Below are 22,082 nucleotides of genomic sequence, written 5' to 3'. Positions count from 1 at the left end.
TCGGCTGTGGGATCATTCTTGGCACTCCGTGCTGGGGGAAGAGGAGCTCAGCTGAGGGGATGGCACGTGGGGACACAAGCACACACCCACAGTGACACTGCAGGGGCCAGCAGGGCACGAGAGCTCCAGGGCACAGCGCTGCTGTCCCCAGCCTCCTGCTGGGGCATCCAGCTGGGCTTTCCCTCTCTGCCATCCCCAAGGAGCCTCCCAGCTCCATGTGCTGAGCCCAGCTGGCCCCGAGCAGGGCAGGCTGGAGGGGGCTCTGAGGGGACAGCAGGGGGTTGGTGGCCTCAGCTCCAGGAGAAGCTGCAGCTCCTGAGGCCCCCAGGCACGGGCACAGGACCCAGCACGGACACGGACACAGCAGCAGGCCAGTGCCCTGAGGACAGCTCCAGGCTGCTGTCCTGGCCCCGCTGGCCCGTGTCCCTGCAGCTGTCCCAGCCCCACTCTCACAGATGGCCCGTGAGCACTGGGCTCTGGAGCAGCTCTCCACAGGGCGATCCCACAGGGCTGAGTGCAGAGCCAGAGTCTGGGAGTGCCAGGGAGCAGGGAATGTTTGCATGGATCGAGCAGCACCCACGTGAGCTGCTGGTCTCCCTCCCAAGGCAGCAGGAGCCAGGACATGGAAGCCGCAGCAGGAGCTCCTTGGCTCACTGAGGATCCGAGTGGGATTTGTGCCTGGAAGCACTCGGGAAGGCAGCGGGGCACGGAGCCAGGCGCTGCCCACGGGTCCCCCTCGGCTCTGCCAGCACAGGGAGCAGGACTCGGCTGAGCTCTGAGGGGCCAGGGACGGCGGGACACCCACCTGCGCTCCCCCCGTGATGGGGATGGTGCAGGTCAGCAGGTTCCCGATGACGTTCTCCAGGGACACGCTCAGCCCGTCCACGTAGATGGTGTAGATCAGCCCCAGGCTGTTCTGGAGAGGGGAGCAGAGCAGGGATGAGCAGGGCCAGGAGCTGGGGACACTCCCAGGGCTCATCCCTGGCCACAAACGCACCCTGGGAATGCCACTCCAGGCCTTCCCCATCCATTGGAGTGGGATATTCCAGCCAGGAGCACATCCCCGTCCCTGCACTGACCCCACGGAGCAGAGGACGTGTCCCCAAGGCCAGGGATCCAGGGAACAGCACCGAGGGCCTTCCCAAAGCTCCACGAGCAGAGGTGACCAGGGCAGCCGGGCTGCTCCAGCTCCCAGCACTCCCAGTCCCACACAACCCCCAGGGAAGGGATGGCAGCAGATCCTTCCCCAGCGAGGGCTGGCTGAGATGCCCAAAATTTGGGCGATGGCCTTGCCAGCACACCTGGACTCTGGTCAGCCCTGGGTGGTCCCTGTGGGCCCCTTCCCACACAGCCAGCCTGTTCCAACGGGGAACCAACAGCAGCCCGGCTCAGAGGGAGTCTGGGGGCACCAGCACAAGGCTGGGAATGAGGAATTGGAGGAATTTGTCTTCCAGGCACCCTCAGGGTGTTGCTTTCAAACCATTTGCCCATGGCAGTGAGGAAAAGGGAAAACACAAATACTGGGATTTGGAGAGCGGGGCCAGGGAGGCTCTGGAACGCTGGAATAACGAGGGAAGAGCAGGATAAACCCCTGCCCCACTGGAATAACAGGGAAGAGCAGGATAAACCCCTGCCCAATGGAATAACAGGGAAGAGCAGGATAAACCCCTGCCCCACTGGAATAACAGGGAAGAGCAGGATAAACCCCTGCCCAATGGAATAACAGGGAAGAGCAGGATAAACCCCTGCCCAATGGAATAACGAGGGAAGATGAAACTCAGACTCTTGGACTAAACTCAAACCACTAAGGACTGGACTAAGGAGCTGGGAACTGTTTCCGTGCAGTCCCAGGGGAGCAGCTGGCAGGACATGTCTGTCTCTGGGAACAAGTGAGGTGACCCCTGTCCGCTGGAGTCGCCCCAGCTTTTGCCTGCCAGGACCCCGCTCTGCTCTCCCAGGCTCAGGAAAACAAACAGATCCTGTATTTCAGAGAATTCCCACTCCACAGAAGGCCAGGGATGCCTCCCACTGTGCCAGGCTGCTCCAGCCCCAATGTCCAGCCTGGCCTTGGCCACTGCCAGCGATCCAGGGGCAGCCCCAGCTGCTCTGGGCACCCTGGGCCAGGGCCTGCCCACCCTCCCAGCCAGCAATTCCCAATCTCCCATCCAGCCCTGCCCTCTGGCACTGGGAAGCCATTCCCTGCCTCCTGGCCCTCCAACCCCTGTCCCCAGTCCCTCTGCAGCTCTCCCGGAGCCCCTTTAGGCCCTGCAAGGGGCTCTCAGCTCTCCGTGCAGCCCTCTCTTCTCCAGGCTGGACACTCCCAGCCCCATCCCCATGGATACAATCTGTCCAGCTCCCAGCCCCAGCCCTCTCAAGTCCTTCCCAGGCACACAAAGCAGCACCTTTGGAGCCAGCACAGCTGGCACAGACAATGCTCCCAGGAACGGGCTGTTCCTTGCAGTTTTCCCTGAGCGGGGCCGGCAGCTGCTCCGTGTCCTGCAGCCGTTCGGGATCAGCGGCAGCTGCCGGCCCCGCAGCTCCGGGGTGCCAAGGGCAGGATGGGGCCAGGCTCCCATGGGGGCTGTGCCAGCGTGTTCCCACTGCCACAGCCAGGAAGGCTTTCCCAGCACATCTCCCCTCTCCCCCGAGCACGAAGGCTGTCCCCATCCCCGACTCACCCGGAACACCTCGGCGTGGTCCAGCCGCGACACCAGCACCAGGCTCTTGGGGGCAAAGAGCTGGGCAGGCTGCACGGGGGCCGAGGCCTCCTCCTCCTCCTCCTCACCATTCCTGGCGTGGCTCTGGGGCTGGGGAGACACAAACCAGCGCGGGCTGGGGGTTACAGGGTGCCCTGCCCTCTCCCGAGCTCCCGGTGCCAGCGTCTGGATTCCCCAGGCCCAGGGAAGGCAGAACCCCTGGCCAGAGCTAAATCCAGCTGGGTGCTTCCCCATCAGCACTGCTGACCACCCTTCCCACCCATCCATGGATTCCTGGGGCACAGGGAAAGCAGAACCCCTGGCCAGAGCTAAACCCAGCCGGATCCTTCCCCGCCAGCCCCTGTCCCCGTGTCCCCAGGTCCCCGTGTCCCCAGTACCTGTGGGCTCTCCACGGCCTCCCAGAAGGTGAAGCAGGCGCAGTAGTGCCGCTCCGAGTTGATGTCGGTCAGCACGGCCACGAAGAAGGTTGGGGGGTTCCTCTCGGGGAAGAGCTGCCACCCGCTGGGCTGGCAGAACTGCGGAGGGACGGCAGCGGGCTCAGGGGGCTACCAGCCCTCACCCCACACCGGGCAATCCCAACCTGACCCCCAGTCCCACATGGCCCGTGGGGAAGGGCAGCTCCACGGTCCAGGAGCAGGGAGAGCACGGGGCAGAGCCCCCCGGGCTCCTGGAACCTCCCAACCCCGCTGGACCGGCTCTGGGAATTCCCAAACCCCCTCCTGGGGGGAAGCAGGGCCAGTGCCACCCCCTCCTGTCCGCAGGGACAGCAGGAGCTGCCTGGAGAACCCCAAACTGGGAGGAATTGTGAGGGGAAAGCCTGGCTGGGCTGGGCTGAGGCTCCTGGCACCGAGACCCCCAGGATCAATGGGGTTTGCACAGCCCCCCACGGCACTGAGACCCCAAACTCTGCACCAAGATCCCCAGGCTCTGCACAGCCCCCCACACCCTGCACAGCCCCAGCCCGCCGTGTGCCAGACATCCCACGCCAGCACCACCCAGAGCCCAGAAGGAAAGGGGACACGTGGGACACGGCTCTGGAGTGGCTCCAGGAGGTGGCACCACTCCCCCGGGACAAACACCGGCCCGGCTGTGCCATCGTCACCGCACCAGCTGCTGGCACTGCCCAAAGCCCCGCCCAGGGCGGGGGTAATTCCAGCCGGTGGCCCCAGGACTCCCCAGGCTTGCCGGGTCTCAGGGGATTTTTCTTTATTTCCTCAGGGCTGCATTTGGCTGCTGGGGAGCTGTGGAAAATTCCCCAGGCGTGGGCCAGCCCGGCTCCTCGCCGGGCTTGCTGAGGACACGGGGAATTCAGCACATCCCAGAACGAGAACGAGGTACCGGGAGCGGGCACGCACAGGAATCCTGCTCCAGCTCCCTCAGGAATCCAAGGTGGTTTCCCAGCTGTCCACCACTCCCCGTGCTCACAGTGCCCACGGATCCCCCTCTCCTGCCCGGGAGGAGCCCACGGGACAGGAGCTCAGCCTTGTCCGGATCCTCAGGATGGCAGCAGGAGGGAGGGGAGGAAAAAGCACCCCAGGAGCTGCATCCCAGATTCTGTGTCCCTGAAAAGCGGCATCCGGGGCCTCTCCATCCCGGTGCCTCCTGCCCGGGTCCCGGCTGGAGCTCAGGGGAAGGTTTGGCTCAGCAGAACATCGGGATGAGCACACGGTGTCACTGTCCCGGTGTCACTGTCCCGGTGCCACTGTCCCTGTGTGGGAGTTCCCCCTCACTGCTCCCAGCCCCACACAGAGCTCTCCAGAGAGATCTCCTGGCACTGCGGGAATGAGGAGCCCAGAGCACGCGGAGCTGCCGGGGAACAGATCAGGGAATCCTGGAATGGTTGGGTGGGAAGGGACCTCCGAGCCCCTCCAGTGCCGGCCCTGCCATGGCAGGGACACCTCCCACTATCCCAGGTTGCTCCAGCCCCAATGTCCAGCCTGGCCTTGGCCGCTGCCAGGGATCCAGGGGCAGCCCCAGCTGCTCTGGGAATCCCATTCCAGCCCCTCCCCACCCTCCCAGCCAGGAATTCCTTCCCAAGATCCCCTCTAAATCTCCCCTCTTTTAGTTTAAAACCATCCCCCTTGTCCCGGCTCCCAGCCAGCATTCCCGAGTGTCACATCCCAGACAGGGATGCGCTCCAGGACCGTGGTGTCACCCTTCCCTGTGGGGACAGGAGCGGTGGGAGGCCTTGGACACCCACCAAGCCAGCTGGGAATTCTCCCCAAGCTGTGGGATACGGAGTCAGCTTCCTAAAAATGGCACCTGCTGAGAGGATGGGTCACCTCAAAGCAGCAGGTGACACCTGGATCAGGTGACGCCGTGGGAGCACACGGAAATGCCGGAGTCGCTCCCAGCCCAGCCTGAGCTCACTCAATCCCACCCGGATAACTCATCCTGCAGGAGCCCCGTGACATCACCCCCCCTGCCCCACCTCACCCAGATCCTCCAGGAAGGAAAACCACGGGAATGGGCACAGCTGGCAGGGGCAGGACAGGTGTCCCCCGGGGTCAGCCCGACCTGACCGATGGTGGCACCCGGCGCTCGGCCACCCTGAGGTGCCACAGGTGAAGGGAGGCAAAGCCACAGATCCCCACAGATAGAGCAGGATCATGAAATTGCTTGGGTTGGAAAAACCCCTCTGAGCCCATCCAGTCCAACCATTCCCAGCTCTGCCAAGGCCACCACTGCCCGTGTCCCCAAGTGCCACATCCACAGGGCTTTGAAGTCCCTGCAGGGATGGGCACTCCAGACCTCCCTGGGCAGCTGGGCCAGGGCTACACAGCCCTTTCCAGGAGGAATTTTCCCAATCTCCACTCCGAGCTTCCCTCAGGCCGTTCCCTCTCTCCTGTCCCTGTTCCCTGGGAGCAGAGCCCGACCCCCCCAGCTGCCCCCTCCTCCCTCACCAGTTCTTCCCCAGTTACTCCACAGCCTTTCCCAAGGATTCACTTGGTGAGGATCCCGCCCGTGATGTCCCAAGCCATGTTCCTGGGCATTTATTTTTCCTGCTGGTCCCACCCAGGGGGCAGCGTGGGGGTGCCTCTCCTCCCTCTGGAGTGTTCCCAAAACAGCTGCCGGCTCCGAGGGCTCGGCTACGGCTGCCACCCCTGGATCCGCCCTGCCGGGAGAGGTCTGGGCATTGGCATGGCCAGGCTGGACACGGGCTGGGAGCAGCTTGGGACAGTGGGAGGTGTCCCTGCCATGGCAGGGCTGGCACTGGAGGGGCTCGGAGGTCCCTTCCCACCCAAACCAGTCTGGAATTCCATGGGCACGCCGGGTGAGGCTCAGCCACCAGTGCCCAAACACAACCAGCAGCGTTCCCATCCTCTGGCAGTGGAGACCCCCAGCCTGTCCCAACCCCTCCTGTCCCAACAATCCCCTTCAGTGGGGGCTGGACACAGCGATTTCCTACAGACACCTCTGACCTGGCCCCTGGAGCAAACCTTGGACACAGCTGTGCTCACCTCATCAAGGAATCCTGGAATGGCTGGGTGGGAAGGGACCTCCGAGCCCCTCCAGTGCCAGCCCTGCCATGGCAGGGACACCTCCCACTGTGCCAGGCTGCTCCAGCCCCAATGTCCAGCCTGCCCTTGGCCACTGCCAGGGATCCGGGGGCAGCCCCAGCTGCTCTGGGCACCCTGGGCCAGGGCCTGCCCACCCTCCCAGCCAGCAATTCCCAATTCCCAATTCCCAGCCCTGCCCTCTGGCACTGGGAAGCCATTCCCTGCCTCCTGGCCCTCCAGGCCTTGGCCCCAGTCCCTCTGCAGCTCTCCTGGAGCCCCTTTAGGCCCTGGAAGCTGCTGGATGTCCAGGAATGCTGGCAGAGGTGGAGCAGGTCTGGACACATCCAGCAGGTGCCAAAACCATCCCAGAGCTGCTCCAGGACACGGAAAATCCCAGACCGAGACCTGTGCGATCATGGCATGGAAGGACACAAGGCCCAGTGCCAAGGAAGGATCCAAAAGGGAGAGTGGGAATGGCCCTGAGCCGCGCTGGAGCACAGAGAACCCCTGGATTTCCAGGAATCTCCACTCCCATCCCTCCTTGCGCAGCCGATCCCACCGGGATCCCACCCAGCTGCTCCCTGGGACTGCCCTCCCCAGGCAGGGCACAGCTCTGGCAGGCAGGGAGAGGCTCCCACAGTGATTTATCCACATCCCGTGCCTGTCCCCACAGCAGCTCCATCCATTACAACGAGACATTCCCGTTGGGAATTGCTGCCAGACACTGCGCACGGCCAGGAGCTCCAAACCCCATCTCCCTGCACACCCCAGGAACCCTTTTTTCCCCCCAAAAGCTGTCGGGAGGATCAGCCCTGACCACAGTGTCACGTGCCCCCCAGCCCCGGGACGGGCTCCCGCGGATTTTCGGGGCTGCCTTGGGATCAGCCCCGCGCGCTGCTCCCCCGGGACACCCTCACAGCTTGTGGGAAGCCCTGGAGCCACCCCTGGCCCCCAACAGGACAGGGTTCCAACTGTTTAAATTCCAGGGATTTTTTGGCTGGACAGTTTGACCCTTGGGAAAAAAAGCAGCTTTGCTCCTGCTTGGGACAGTTCCCAAGTCCCTGCAGACACCAGGAAACTCGGAGCAGAAAAATAAAAATAACGTTGTGTTTTTGCCTCGGATGAAACAACCCGGAAAGGTCCCAAATTGTGCTGGAATTTCAGGGAACACGCGACGGGAAGAGGAGCTGGACACTGCCAGTCCCAGTGACAATGGGAAGAGGAGCCAGGGGCCCCAGTGACCCCAGTGATGATGGGCAGGGACACCTCCCACTGTGCCAGGCTGCTCCAGCCCCAATGTCCAGCCTGCCCTTGGCCACTGCCAGGGATCCAGGGGCAGCCACAGCTGCTCTGGGAATTCTATCCCAGCCCCTCCCCACCGTCCCAGCCAGAAATTCCTGCCCCATATCCCATCTAAAGTTTTTCCAGCCCTGGCACAGCTGCCCAGGGCAGGGGTGGAGTCCCCATCCCTGCAGGGATTTCAAAGCCCTGTGGATGTGGCACTTGGGGACATGGGCAGCAGTGGCCTTGGCACCACTGAGTGCACTCAGAGGGATTTTCCAACCCAAATAAATCCGTGATTCCACGTACTCCAGGGGCAAGGGAGCAGCTTCCAGAGGGGGTCCGGCAGTCTGTCCCAGCCCACCCTTGTCCCTGGGAATGGAGCTCCAGCCCCTCCCTCAGGGCCCTCAGAGCTCCAGGGCAGGGATTGGGAAGAGCTTCCACTCCAGTTCCGCAATGAGGGGAACAATGCCACTGTCCTGGATTAGCTGGAGCCGGTCTGGAGGATCCCCACAGCAGCACATCCCAGAATGACCACTCCGAGCTGGCCCCAGAGCTCTCCCGAGAGCCGGTGACCGTGTCCAGAGGGCTGCGAGGATCCAGCCAGGGCAGGGCACCGGGAAAGGCCTGGCCACGCTCCTGAGGGGCTGTGGACACCAAGGCTGCATCCACGGCTCCTCCAGGAGCCATTCCAGCATCCCAGCGGCTGATCCCAGAAAAGGAGGGGTAGCAGAGGCCGGGACAGGAGCCAGCACGGCGGATCCCACCGTTTCTGGAGAGTTCCGGAGCTGGAGCTGCATCCAGGGCAGGTGGGAGCTGCTCCCTCACAGCCCCCCAGTCACACCCTGTGGGACATGTCCCGGTGTCCCCCTGGTGTCCCCGGGGCAGCCACTCACCAGCTCGATGCCCTGTGGGAAGGGGTTGTCCTCCCAGTCCTTCTCCGGGAAGCGCTGCAGGATCTGTCCCTGCCCATCCCCGCTCCCTGCGGAGACAAGACAGGATTAGAGGGCAGCAGGTACCCCCCACCCCACCTCGGGAATGCCAGGCTGGAACAACACCGGGATGCTCCAGCTCTCCAGGGACAGGGCAGCGCAGGAGAGAGCCCAGCCCTTGCACAGGCTCAGCAGCACTGCCCGCTCCAGCAGGGAACAGCGGGGATTCCAAGCTCCCAGAGCCTTATCGGGAGGTGGGAACGGCCCTGGAGCAGCAGCTCCAGTCCCGCTCCAGCCAGAACCTCCTTCCTTGTGATGCCAACACGGACAGCACCCCCGATCCGAGCTGCCATTCCCTGCTCCTCATCTCCCTGCTGCCCTTTCCCCACACAATCCTGCCCCGGGATTTGCGTTCGGGTTCCCAACAGCTCCTGCTTCCCTGGGGCTTTATGGAGCACTGGCAGCACTCCAAACCCTCACCTGCCCCCCAGCCCACACCACTCCAGACCCTAAATCCTTGAGTTTCCCGATGGAGCTGGCCTGGACAGCAGGGCAGGGGGGAATTCCGGGAGCAGCCAGCTCTGGGCCAGCCTGAGGTGCTGGTGGAACCAACGGCTCCTGCCACAGCCCCTGCCAGGCTGCCCACGTCCTTCCAGAGACACAGCCGCTCACGGATCCAGCTGGGAATCGCAAATCCCGAGGATTCTGGCCCAGCCACGAGGGCAGGCAGCCCTGGGACAGGGAGAGGGGGGATATTCCAGCCCCTCCAGAGCTGCTGAGGGATTATTGCATCTCCAGGGGACCACCCGGGGCATCTCCCATCCCGGCTGGCTTTGGGAGCCGGGTCCTGGCCATGGAATGGGGCTGGGAAAGCAGGAGGAGCACCAGGGAAGGGCTATTTTGGGAGGCCAGCCATGTCCCCAGGGCCTTGCTGACTGCCCAGTAGCCACAGCTGGATTTAGCAGGACCAGGAGAGGGAAAGGGAAAGGGGCCATTTATAGCCCCAGGCCCAAAATGGAAAGGTCGGAGCCAAGCTGGGCACAGAATACCCACAGGGACTGGGTTAACAGGGATTGTGTCAACCCGATCCTGCCTGGCCACGTGCTCCCACTCCACAGCCCTGCTCCATCACCACATCCCTCTGGAGGCACCCCTGGCTCCGAGAGCTCCCAGCCCTGGCAAAGGCTGCCTGCTCCCAGTGCCCGGGGCCTGGCTCAAGCTCCAGACAGGAAAATCCCTTGAGATCCACACGTCAGCATGGCTCCAATGGCTCCAAGCTGTGCCCTCCCCATCCAGCCCTGCCACGGCTCCACTGGAACATCCTCAGTTAAAGAGGAACCAATACAAGATCATGGACTCATGGAATGTTTGGGTGGGAAGGGACCTCAGAGCCCCTCCAGTGCCAGCCCTGCCATGGCAGGGACACCTCCCACTGTGCCAGGCTGCTCCAGCCCCAATGTCCAGCCTGGCCTTGGCCACTGCCAGGGATCCAGGGGCAGCCCCAGCTGCTCTGGGCACCCTGGGCCAGGGCCTGCCCACCCTCCCAGCCAGCAATTCCCAATTCCCAATCTCCCATCCAGCCCTGCCCTCTGGCACTGGGAAGCCATTCCCTGCCTCCTGGCCCTCCAGGCCTTGGCCCCAGTCCCTCTGCAGCTCTCCTGGAGCCCCTTTAGGCCCTGCAAGGGGCTCTCAGCTCTCCCTGGAGCTTCTCCTCTCCAGGTGAGCATCCCCAGCTCTCCCAGCCTGGCTCCAGAGCAGAGGGGCTCCAGCCCTGGAGCAGCTCCGGGGCCTCTCTGGACTCTCTCCAGCAGCTCCAGGTCCTGCTGCTGTGTCCCCAGGGCTGGGGCAGCTCTGCAGGTGGGGTCTCACCTGGGCACAGGGGCAGAATCCCCCCTCCCCTGCTGCCCACTGGGATCAGCCCAGCGCTGGTGGGGTCTCAGGCTCATCATCCTCAACACAAACAAAAATCATTCCAAGGGCTGTTCAGAACAATGGGAATCTTGACTCCCAGGGTTTTCCCAGAGCCAGGAGCTGCCACTCTGCAGCCAGCTGCGGGCAGGTACATCCTGATTTAGGGACTGTCCCCACCAGCCTGACTCGGGAACCCTGGACACTTCCCTCAGCTGCTCCTCAGGCAGCCCGGGCCCAGCTTTCCCACTTCCCACCATTCAGCTCCGTATCGGGCCGTGGGATCAGCGCGTCCCTTCCTGCCCGGGAGAGCTGGACCTGCCCCATCCATTCTCCTGCCATCCCAGCTGAGATTCCTGGGAAAGCAGGAGATTCCTGGGAAAACACGTGTGCCTGTGAACCTCGGCCTCCCCGCAGCTGCTGCGCCGCTCCTTCCTTCCTGCCGCTCCTGCGGGGCTGGGGGACACCTGGGGGAGCCCGGCCCCTCCCCGGCTGCGCTGGCAAGGGCACGGGATGTTGTTGTGACACAGGAAATTCTAAATAAGCCCAGGGTTAAACACTGAGCTGAGCCACGGCACAGGATGACCCCGGCTGGGAGCGCCGGGACACTGCCGGACACTGCCGGGAACGGCCGCTGCTCCGGACAGGGGTCATGGACACACGAGCGCCGTCCCTCGCTCCCAGCGTCCCCGAAATGATGGGACAAGAGGAGCTGGGCCTGAGCACTGCGCAGAGACCCAGCCAGGCGTCCGCCTCCCCGGCCTGGAGTGTTCCCAGACCCTGCAGGAGGTGCTCAGCGTCCCTGGAAAATCCCTGGTGGGTTCACAGCAGGGGCACGGCAGCCCCAGTCCATCCCATCCCCACAGCCAGGGAAGCCACGGGGTCAGGACAGGGAACCGGCCTTGCAGCGGCTCCTGCAGCCCTTCCCTGAGGAGCAGGGTGCGATGGAGAGAGGGGAGAAGGGAATTTTCACAGGGATTTTAGGCAAAGGAGCTTATTTGGAACAAGCCCTGTGCCACCCCTCACACCCAACACCCTCTGCTGAGGGTGACCAAGAGCACAGGGAGGTGTTTCAGCACCAGCACGGGACCACTGGAAAGGGTCAGTCCAGCCAGTCCCAAGGAAAGGTTCCTCTGCAGGCCTGGACACGACTCCCACACCCCCGAACCTCAGAAATTCGGGATGAAATCATCCAGGGGAACACAAAGCTCAGACAACACAGCGCTGGAGCTGGCACAGGTCACCCAGAGCAGCTGGGGCTGCCCCTGGATCCCTGGCAGTGGCCAAGGCCAGGCTGGACATTGGGGCTGGAGCAGCCTGGCACAGTGGGAGGGGTCCATGGAACTGGATGAGCCTTACGGTCCTTCCTACCCAAACCATTCCACAATTCCACGTCCTCCCCGCAGGAACCAGAGCTGCTCCAGCCCTCCTTCCCCCCCGGCTCCAACCTGGAGGTCATGTCCAGCCAGGAGAGAGTGTGGAACCACTTTAAAAACATTCAGTTACTTCAGGTATCTCAAATTATTCCAGAAATGTTCATTTCACACCATTCATGATTCTCCAGCTCCCCCCAGCTTCGGGGGCAGCTTCATCCCTGCCTGCAAGTGTCAGCTGAGGCTTCCGAGAGCTCCTTGCTGCAGGAATTATTTATAAACTCAGCTGCTTTAAAGCACCAGAAAACCCTTGGTGCTCCAAAGCCCTGCCTGGAGCCCCCGAGGTGGCTCCTGCACAGGCAGGGACAGACCAGGCACGAGGCCACACAACCTGCCAGGACCTGGAGCTGCTGCCAAGGGCCCTCAGAGCTGAGCGCTGATCCCAGCCCAGCCCAGAGCTGCTCCAGCACGGAGCGAGTCAGGCCCAGCCTCGGCACGGAGCAGGGCACCAATGGGGCTCCTGGAACGAGGCAAGATCCAAGTATCCCTGTGGCAGCATCAAACAGGGATTGGGAAATGGCCCGCAAGGCCTGGGAGCGATTGCATCAACCAACGCCAACCTATGCCAACCTATGCCAACCAACGCCAACCAAGGCCAACCAAGGCGGCGGGAGCGGTGCCAGCGATCCCTGCCTCACCCCTGGAAACACTCCAGGCCAGGCTGGACATTGGGGCTGGAGCAGCCTGGCACAGTGGGAGGTGTCCCTGCCATGGCAGGGCTGGCACTGGAGGGGCTCGGAGGTCCCTTCCCACCCAGCCATTCCAGGATTCCCGGGTGTGTCTCACCAACCTGAGCACAGCCAGCCCATCCCTCACCCCTCTGTTCACCGGGAATCATCACCTGAGTGGGGAGCTGGGATATTCCAGCCCTGGCCATCAGCTCCTCCCTCCCGGAGAGCAGGAGCAGGGCACGGACAGGGATTGAGCCATCCCATCCCATCCCGGCCCTGCAGCCCCCCGCCCCCAAGCCCACCCAGAACAACACCCGAGTGTCTGCTCCGGGGACAAAGGGGCCTCTGTTCCCTGTGACGTGTTCCCGCCGGGGGGACGGAGAATGGCTTTTCTATGGAGGGAACAAAGGGGCCGTGTGTGGGGCTGGGGGTGGCCCCGCTGCTCCGGCCACCAACAGGAAAGCCCACCCGGCCCAGGGCGAGCACACGGTCCCTGTCCCTGCTCCTGGCCACTGGCAGCCACCAGCATGGGATGGGACAGCCCTGTCCCCACCAGCACCAACGGTGGGCGCTGGCAGCTCCCTGTGCCAGCCACGGCAGCTCCCGGGATCCCTGCGGCTGGAAAAGCCCTCCCAGCCCATCCAGTCCCAGCTCTGCCCCATCCCCACCTCGGCCCCAGCCCAGAGCCCTCAGTGCCACCTCCAGGAATTCCTTGGACACCTGCAGGGATGGGCACTCCAAACCTCCCTGGGCAATGCAATCCCTGTTCCAGTGCTGAACAACCCTTTCCATGGAGAAATTCTCCCTGAAGTGGCACCTACTGGACCCCCAGTGTCCCCTCCACCCATCCCCAGGGCCACACCCCTCCTGTGGCAAGGCCGCTGTGCCCCCCAGAGCAGGACAAGAGAATGAAAAGACCCAAGGAATAATATCCCACTCGTGGCTCTCTCTCCACGTTACAGTGCAACTGCACAGGACAGGGAGCTCGGGAAGGACAGAGCCCTTCCCACACAGCAGGAACCTGCAGGAGCAGGGTGACAGGAACACCTCTGGCTCTGCCAGCGGGATTTGGGGCAAAAGTCTCCACAAAGTCACACCCGGAATAGCAATTCCTGTCCTGAGTGCAGCTAAAAAAAGGGAAAAACTTCGGAAAAAGCACCTCATTCCATGTTTATGGTCACCTCGGTGATGTCTGAGGATGTGCTTGACCCGCTGGACACAGGGAAGATAAGGATCACCCAGGGATGACAAGGATCACCCACAGCCTGGGACACGGAGCTGGGTGACGAAGCAAACTGTCTGCATGCAATTCCAGGCTGGAAAAGCCCCATCCAGCCATGGAATGCAAACCCCTGCACCCCAGGGCCACTGGCTCCCAGTTACAACATCCAGGAGCGGCATCAGGGGGACATCACTGCCCGGCCGGAGCGGGGTGCTGGGACTGGGGGCATTCCCAGCACAGCACTTCCACGGAGCACGGCTCCCATTCCCAATGGATTTCAGGGAATCATGGCTTTGGGAGGCTCTGGATGAGCCAAACGGGCTGTTTGTAGGGAGCTGAAATAAGGGAGGTGAAGGAGGGGCCAGCGCTGCGGCCCCTCACCCTGGCTCAGTCCTGTCCTGGGAGGTCATCATTCCTCAAACCTCTCCCTAATCCCTCTCAGCCTCAGGAGAAGTGTTGGAGAGAGCCATCTCCTGCTGGATGCAGCCCAGGGGCAGCACCAGGTGCCCTGCCAGGACCTGGGAGTGCAGACTCCCAGGGATCAGGGATGCTGGCAAATCCTTGGCACAGAGTGCGGCTGGAAAATCCCAGGAGCCTGGGGAATGTGGGGTTCTCTGTTCTCCCACCAGCCCAGACCCTGCAGGAAGATCCACTCAGATCCCCCCACGCAGAGGAATCCACTGCTTATCCCACACACGGCACTTAAGGGATGGCACTCAGGACACGTCCCAAAGGGTCAGGGAAGATCCCAGGATCTGGGAATGGCAGGTGAAGAGGGAGCAGCCGGGTATGGAATCACCGCTGTCCTGGCAGGGGACAGATCCTGAGAGATTCCCACCATCCCCACACAAACCTGGGCTGGGAGTGCTCGGCACAGCCCGGCTAGAGCCGGCTGCTCCCTGATGCCGTGCCAAGGGAGAGCCGTGTTTATCTTTGGAAACATTAAGGCAGGAGAGGAAGTAATTAAATTTAAAAAACCCCGCCTGCTTCCGAGAGCTCGGCCCAGGAAAGCGCTGCGGGCCCGGAGCGTTCCTGGCAGCGAGACACGGACACGGCCCCGCAGCTGCCGCTGCTCGCCCGGAGCCACGGCTGCAGCAGGAAGCTTCTCCATAAATCCCTGGGGGACACGGCCCCACGGCGCTTCAAACCGCCTCAAACCGCCTCCAACCTCCCCAAACCGCCTCACACACGCGGCAGGAGCCAGAGGTCCCTTTGGAGGAGCCCTCCAGGAGCACTGGAAGCTGTGAGGGCCCAGGAGCTGTTTTAAGGGATCCCAGGTGACCTCAGAAGGTCCCGTTGGACCCCAAATTCTCTGGGATTCTACCAAGAGCAGCCAGGTGACAGTGACACCCAGCTGGGTGGAGAACGCCCAGGAGGGGCTCCAGGAGAGCTGCAGAGGGACTGGGGCCAAGGCATGGAGGGCCAGGAGGCAGGGAATGGCTTCCCAGTGCCAGAGGGCAGGGCTGGATGGGAGATTGGGAATTGGGAATTGCTGGCTGGGAGGGTGGGCAGGCCCTGGCCCAGGGTGCCCAGAGCAGCTGGGGCTGCCCCTGGATCCCTGGCAGTGGCCAAGGAAAGGCCGGACATTGGGGCTGGAGCAGCCTGGCACAGTGGGAGGTGTCCCTGCCATGGCAGGGCTGGCACTGGAGGGTCTCTGAGGTCCCTTCCCACCCAGCCATTCCATGACTCCATGATGCCATGACCTGGAGCTGGCTGGGCACTGTGGCTCAGTTCCCTGGGGAGGAGGATCCCAGTGTCCATCGGGAGCGCCGCTGTCCGGCCGCGGCTCCGTGGCCAGAGCTGCTAAAAGCGTTTTGGGGAGAAACCTCTGCTATTTTTACCTAATGCCAAATCCCAGCTGCCTCCCAGGGGAGCCATTCCCAGCTCCCCTGGCACCCCAGGTGATAATTACGGGGCTGCCAACATTTACCCACGGCCTAAAAACAGCCCCGGCTGCTCCCATGGCCCCTCCTGCCCTGCAGGAAAAATATGTGGGAATTATGGAATGGGTTGGGGTGGAAGGGACCTCCGAGCCCCTCCAGTGCCAGCCCTGCCATGGCAGGGACACCTCCCACTGTGCCAGGCTGCTCCAGCCCCAATGTCCAGCCTGCCCTTGGCCACTGCCAGCGATCCAGGGGCAGCCCCAGCTGCTCTGGGCACCCTGGGCCAGGGCCTGCCCACCCTCCCAGCCAGCAATTCCCAATTCCCAATCTCCCATCCAGCCCTGCCCTCTGGCACTGGGAAGCCATTCCCTGCCTCCTGGCCCTCCAGGCCTTGGCCCCAGTCCCTCTGCAGCTCTCCTGGAGCCCCTTTAGGCCCTGCAAGGGGCTCTCAGCTCTCCCTGGAGCTTCTCCTCTCCAGGGGAACATTCCCAGCTCTCCCAGCCTGGCTCCAGAGCTGTTCCCAGCCAGCAAAGGGATGCACAGGGACAATGGGACAGGATCCAGCCACAGAGCAGCTCTGAGCTCCAGGACAAAAGGCCTCAGTGCCAGCCGCTCTCCCGTCCGAGCCGGGCAATTCCCTGCAGAGCAGCCAAGGACAGAGGGAAACCCCAAACCCCAGCCAGGGCCGTGCCTCACGGATCACACGCGGGTGCCCAAGTCCCTCCCTGCTCCGTCCTGCCAGGGAACAGGGAATGATCCAAGCCCTGGCTCAGTTAGTCTCGACCCTACAGGGATCATTTCCCCCCGGGCTCTGCCAGCATCAACATCTCCCACAAGGGCAGAAGGAGCTTTTGTTCCCTGGTCCCACACAGGCGGCAGCCGCAGGGCCGGAGCTGCCGCCGGAGCGTGGCACGTCCAGGGGGGAACTGCAGGGAGGGACAACGACAGGAACGGCCGGGTAGGAACAGAGAAGGGGGAATCAGGTCAGATTCCACAGGGGCCTCAGCTGGGCTCGGCAGCGCCAGAGCCACCAGAACTGCAACGGGAGGAAATGTCCCATCAGTACGGGAACTTTGAGAATTCCTTGAGAACGCCACTGAGGGGTCCCCGAGTGCCACATCCACACGGCTTTGAAATCCCTGCAGGGATGGGCACTCCAAAGCTCCCTGGGCAGCTGTGCCAGGGCTGGACATTCCCCACCATCCACCCTGCCCCTGCCCTGGCCCAGCCTGAGGCTGTTCCCTCTCTCCTGTCCCTGTTCCCTGGCAGCAGAGCCCGACCCCCCCGGCTGCCCCCTCCTGTCAGGGACTTGTGCAGAGCCACAAGGTCCCCCCGGAGCCTCCTTTGCTCCAGCCTGAGCCCCCTCCCAGCTCCCTCAGCCGCTCCTGCTGCTCCAGACCCTTTCCAGCTCCATCAGCTGCTCCTCACAGGATCTGTGCTGCAGAAGGGAATCCCCTCCCTGAGGGAGGGCCCTCGCTAGCGAGGAGGAAAAGGCCGATGCCAAGGGGAACTGAAACCCCACTGACCACAGACTGCTCCAGGATGGGGAAGCGACCCTGCCCTGGAGCCCTCAGCTTCCTCATCGGCATTTCCCCGAGAACCAGGGAATTTTCTGAAGCAGGTACAGCTCCCACGGAGCACCGGCAGCCCCGGAGCCTGGAGCTCTCCCTCAGCCTGACCCCACAGCCCTGAGAGAAGCCCTGCTCTGCCCAGGCTTGGGAACACCAATCCCTGCTCCCCCAAACCCCATGGCACACATGATCCCAGAGGGTCCAGCCGTGGTCGCAGTCCTGCCCCAGTGACCTGGAGCAGCTCCTCACCTCTAACCCTTGGGAATGAGCAGGGAGGTGGGAATGGAAGCACCACAGAGTGCTGCCAGCTCTGAGCCCGGCCGGGGCTTAGCGCACTCCCAGCAGCTCCTGCTACTGCTCCCAACAGACCCCACCAACACCCAGGTCCCCCAAACCCACCTCATCCCCCCCACGGATTATCTGGGAAGCCTGGGACAGGCCGGGATGAGTCCTGAGGTCACGGAGCCAAGTGTTCTTCCCCCAGAGGGTGCTGGGCACTGCCCAGGCTCCCCAGGGAATGGGCACGGCCCCGAGGCTGCCGGAGCCCCAGGAGCGTTTGGGCAGCGCTGCCAGGGGTGCCCAGGGTGGGATTGTTGGGGGGTCTGTGCAGGGCCAGGGGTTTGATCCGTGATCCCTGTGGGTCCCAGGCTCAGGATGTTCCAGGATTCCATGATCCCAGGTGCCACATGCAGACCTGTCCCCGGAGCTGCTCCCAGCCCGATCCCGCTGCCGACAGTGCTCGGCTCCGGCTGTGCCGGGACCAGGACCAGCGATTCCAGGCCGGCTCCCGGAGCTCAGCAGGACACGGGGCTCTTCCCAGCCCATCCCAGGGGTTTCAGCTAAAGAGGGGAGATTTAGATGGGATATTGGAAAGACATCAACACAAAGCACAACTTGAAATTCCCCATTTCAGTGGAAGTTCCTGGAGAGTCCAGTTTGCCAAGTGGAGAGGGGACTGGGGACAAGGGCTGGAGGGACAGGACACAGGGAACGGCTTAAGCCGAAAGGGTGGAGCTTTAGATGGGATCTTGGGAAGGAATTGCTGGCTGGGAGGGTGGGCAGGCCCTGGCCCAGGGTGCCCAGAGCAGCTGGGGCTGCCCCTGGATCCCTGGCAGTGGCCAAGACCAGGCTGGACATTGGGGCTGGAGCAGCCTGGCACAGTGGGAGGTGTCCCTGCCATGGCAGGGCTGGCACTGGAGGGGCTCGGAGGTCCCTTCCCACCCAAACATTCCAGGATTCCCTGAAGCCAAGACACAGCCACACCCTGGTCAGTGGCAGAGGCTCTGTTTGATGGGAAGGGCTGGGAAATGCTGCTCCTTCAGATCCTTCCCAGAAGGAAACACAACTCTGCTCCTCCACCCAAAGCCAACAGAGCCGGGGCAGGGGCTGGGCCCTCGCTCCAGCTCCACACCTGGAGCCGCCCTGGAAGGGGATCCTGGGGAGCAGAGGACAAGGCTGAAGGGTTCCATGTGACTTGAGGAGTCCCTGCATCTCCACCAGCCTGAAATCCTCCATTTCCTGAAAGAACTCAACTGAAATCCTTGGACCATTTTGACTTTGAGGAAGACGGGGAAGACTCACTGGAGGAAGAAAGACCCATGGAGCAGAGGAGACTCCGGCAGGAGCAGGAGTGCTCCTCACCAATGTGCCTGGCACACTCCACACATGGAGCTTCCAGCCTTGGAATGACAGCTCAGACTTGAGAGAGCAAACATTCATCTCTGCTGCTGCTGTGCCAGGAAAACCGGGAACCGTGGAGTCAGGAAATGGTTTGGGTGGGAAGGGACCTCCGAGCCCCTCCAGTGCCAGCCCTGCCATGGCAGGGACACCTCCCACTGTGCCAGGCTGCTCCAGCCCCAATGTCCAGCCTGGCCTTGGCCACTGCCAGGGATCCAGGGGCAGCCCCAGCTGCTCTGGGCACCCTGGGCCAGGGCCTGCCCACCCTCCCAGCCAGCAATTCCCAATTCCCAATCTCCCATCCAGCCCTGCCCTCTGGCATTGGGAAGCCATTCCCTGCCTCCTGGCCCTCCAGGCCTTGGCCCCAGTCCCTCTGCAGCTCTCCTGGAGCCCCTTTAGGCCCTGCAAGGGGCTCTCAGCTCTCCCTGGAGCTTCTCCTCTCCAGGTGAGCACCCCCAGCTCTCCCAGCCTGGCTCCAGAGCAGAGGGGCTCCAGCCCTGGAGCAGCTCCGGGGCCTCTCTGGACTCTCTCCAGCAGCTCCAGGTCCTGCTGCTGTGTCCCCAGGGCTGGGGCAGCTCTGCAGGTGGGGTCTCACCTGGGCACAGGGGCAGAATTCCCTCTCCCCTGTGCTCCCAGTGATCCTCTGATGTTTGCAGGGAGCACCCCGGAATGTGGGAGCAGCATCCAGGACATGCCTGGACAGTTCCTGTCCCCAATGGAATGGGAGAGCCACCAGTGCAGGGCCCACCCTGAGCACGGCCATGGCCACCCCTCTGCCCCAAACAGCTTCACTTCCCCCGCAGTAAAACCGTGTTTTCCCAGAAAAGAAACAAAACTTGGAATTTGACCCAAATAAATACCATCTCTGGCGTAGGTTTAGGTTTTTCCAAACCCTCAACAAAGTGACTGACCCCCAGTTCAGCCAAAGGCAGGAAAAACATCTTGGGATTTACCAAGCTGGACAAAAATACAACCCTTAAAGAGTTCAACAACAGAATAAACAACCCCAAAGCACCAAGACGACACATGAGGCTAAAACCAAGTCAGACACAGAGCAAAGGTCAGGGGAAAATGAGCAACAAACTATTGAAAAATACAAAAAAATGGGAATTAACAAGAAATTCGACAGAACCACTGAAAATTCAAACGTTTTCTCCAACGTCAGCTTCCTGTCCCACTTGGATTTTCAGGAATACTGAGTGATGTCCGTACTGACCCCGTCCCCCCGGGGTTTTCAGTAGCACAGCCTGGACAGCTGGTTCCAGACACACCAGTCCCAGGAAAAACCACCCAAAACCCCCAAAACCACAGGCTAATGGCCAGAAAATAGGGAAAACACGCCGTAAGCATCCCAAACTTGGACATGGATTAAGGCAAGGCTGTTTTGGATGAGTGGAGCTCGAGGGAGGAAGGACGGGAGGGATCCCCCTGAGCCCCATCCCAGAGCAGGAGCGGCATTCCCAGAGCCGGCGGAGCTCAGGGAGCCAGGCAGGCCCTCGGGATAATCCCTGCGTGGGCACCCGGGGCTGGGATAAATCCCACAGACAAATCCCAGGCCCGCTCGGGCCCGGCCTTCCCGGCGCCGCTGGAAACGCGGAGCGACCGCGGTGGGAGCGCGCCGGGAACGGGAACCCAGCGCTCAGCCCAAAAGGCTCCGGGAAAACAGCCCGGTCCCAAGAGCACTCCGGGGGGATGCGGCTCGGGACACAGGCACAGCCCCATGTCCAGGAGCTCTGGCTGGACACACAGGGAGGGAGGACACACAGGCTCCTGGTGGGAATATCTGCATTGACTGGAAAGTGGGAAAAATGGCCCAAATGGGACCCGCATCTGTCCGGACCGAGACACGGAGCACCAGGACTGCACTGGATGAGCCCAGCACCTTCCCATTCCCCACAGCCCATCCATCCCACACTGCAGCCAGAGCCAGGACAAACCCACCACCTTCCCATCCCCTCCTTCCCTCCCACCCATCCCAGACGGTCCCTGTCCCTCGCTCCAGACCGAGGGAGGAGAGTCCACATTTTCCAGCAAACGTTTCTGGGAAGAGATCCAAGAGCTGGGAGCAGCTTCCAACTCTCCCCGCTCCTCCAGAGCCCCTTCCTCGTCCTCCTTCTGCCCAAAGCCAGGGCCACGAGATGGGACTTTGCTTTTGGGGTGGTGCACAGTGACATTCCCACCTCATCCCCCTTTTTCTGTCACTCCCTTCCAGCCACCCCAGTGCTTGGAAAATTCCATGAACCCCAAAGGTCTCATGGGCTGGGATGAGGCAGCGGAGCCAAGGAAAATAATGTGAAATAATCCCATTGAAATGACTTCAGGGACAGAGAACCAGACGGCTGCAAGAGGGAAGCCATTCCCTGCCTCCTTGTCCCCAGTCCCTCTGCAGCTCTCCTGGAGCCCCTTCAGGCCCTGCAAGGGGCTCTCAGCTCTCCCTGGAGCGTCTCCTCTCCAGGGGAGCACCCCCAGCTCTCCCAGGCTGGCTGGTGACACTGCCACTGTCCCTCAGATGAACTTTAAATGGCTCAGGAGGACTTAACCCAGGTGATCCCGGGAATCCCTGTGTGCCAAAGCCTCAGCGCTGCTCCCAGCACCGGGACCTGCTGCTGCAGGGATATTCCCTAAATGGAAGTGGGCACCTTCAAGGGCCTGGATCCTTCCTGAGTCTGAGGCAAGAGAGAGGCAGCAGAACCCCCTGGACACTGCCAGGGAGCTCTGGGAAGGGTCTGGAGCCCCAGGAGCGGCTGAGGGAGCTGGGAAGGGGCTCAGGCTGGAGCAAAGGAGGCTCAGGCGGGACCTTGTGGCTCTGCACAAGTCCCTGACAGGAGGGGGCAGCCGGGGGGGTCGGGCTCTGCTGCCAGGGAACAGGGACAGGACAGGGGGAACGGCCTCAGGCTGGGCCAGGGCAGGCTCAGGGTGGGCATCAGCAGGAATTTCCCCATGGAAAGGGAGCTCAGGCCTTGGCAGGGGCTGCCCAGGGAGCTTTGGAGTGCCCATCCCTGCAGGGATTTAAAACCCCTGCGGATGTGGCTCTTGGGGACAGGGGCAGTGGTGGCCTTGGCAGTGCTGGGAACAGTTGGACTTATGGGCTCCGAGGGGTTTTCCACCCCAAACAACTCCATGATTCAATGAAAAACAACCAACAGAACACAGAAATACAAGAGCTGCACGTGGGGGGCAGCTGGAGCAGCTGGAGCCAGGTGAGCTCTCACCAGGCACAAACACCCCCAGGTGAGCTCCCCCCGTGCCTGGACAATGTCATCCAGCACACCCCGAGGTCCCTTCCC

At 62.6% G+C, this 22,082-nt stretch overlaps 1 protein-coding gene across 3 annotated transcripts in view; it reads right to left on the bottom strand.

The window, feature by feature from the left end:
• SBF1 (SET binding factor 1) overlaps positions 1 to 22,082 on the bottom strand; it is a 62,243-nt gene that overhangs the window by 26,984 nt on the left and 13,177 nt on the right. For all 3 annotated transcript variants that reach the window (XM_082280161.1, XM_082280162.1, XM_082280163.1), the window contains exons 2-5: positions 8,395 to 8,480; positions 3,095 to 3,232; positions 2,679 to 2,807; positions 806 to 916 (exon numbers count right to left, since the gene is read on the bottom strand). In XM_082280161.1, the coding sequence (XP_082136287.1) occupies positions 806 to 916; positions 2,679 to 2,807; positions 3,095 to 3,232; positions 8,395 to 8,480 (464 nt within the window). The remainder of the gene's footprint in view (positions 1 to 805; positions 917 to 2,678; positions 2,808 to 3,094; positions 3,233 to 8,394; positions 8,481 to 22,082) is intronic.

The sequence above is a fragment of the Coloeus monedula genome, assembly GCF_965178545.1.
Source record: "Coloeus monedula genome assembly, chromosome: 4".
NCBI classification, from domain to species: domain Eukaryota; kingdom Metazoa; phylum Chordata; class Aves; order Passeriformes; family Corvidae; genus Coloeus; species Coloeus monedula.
This window is presented reverse-complemented; position numbering and strand designations above follow the sequence as displayed.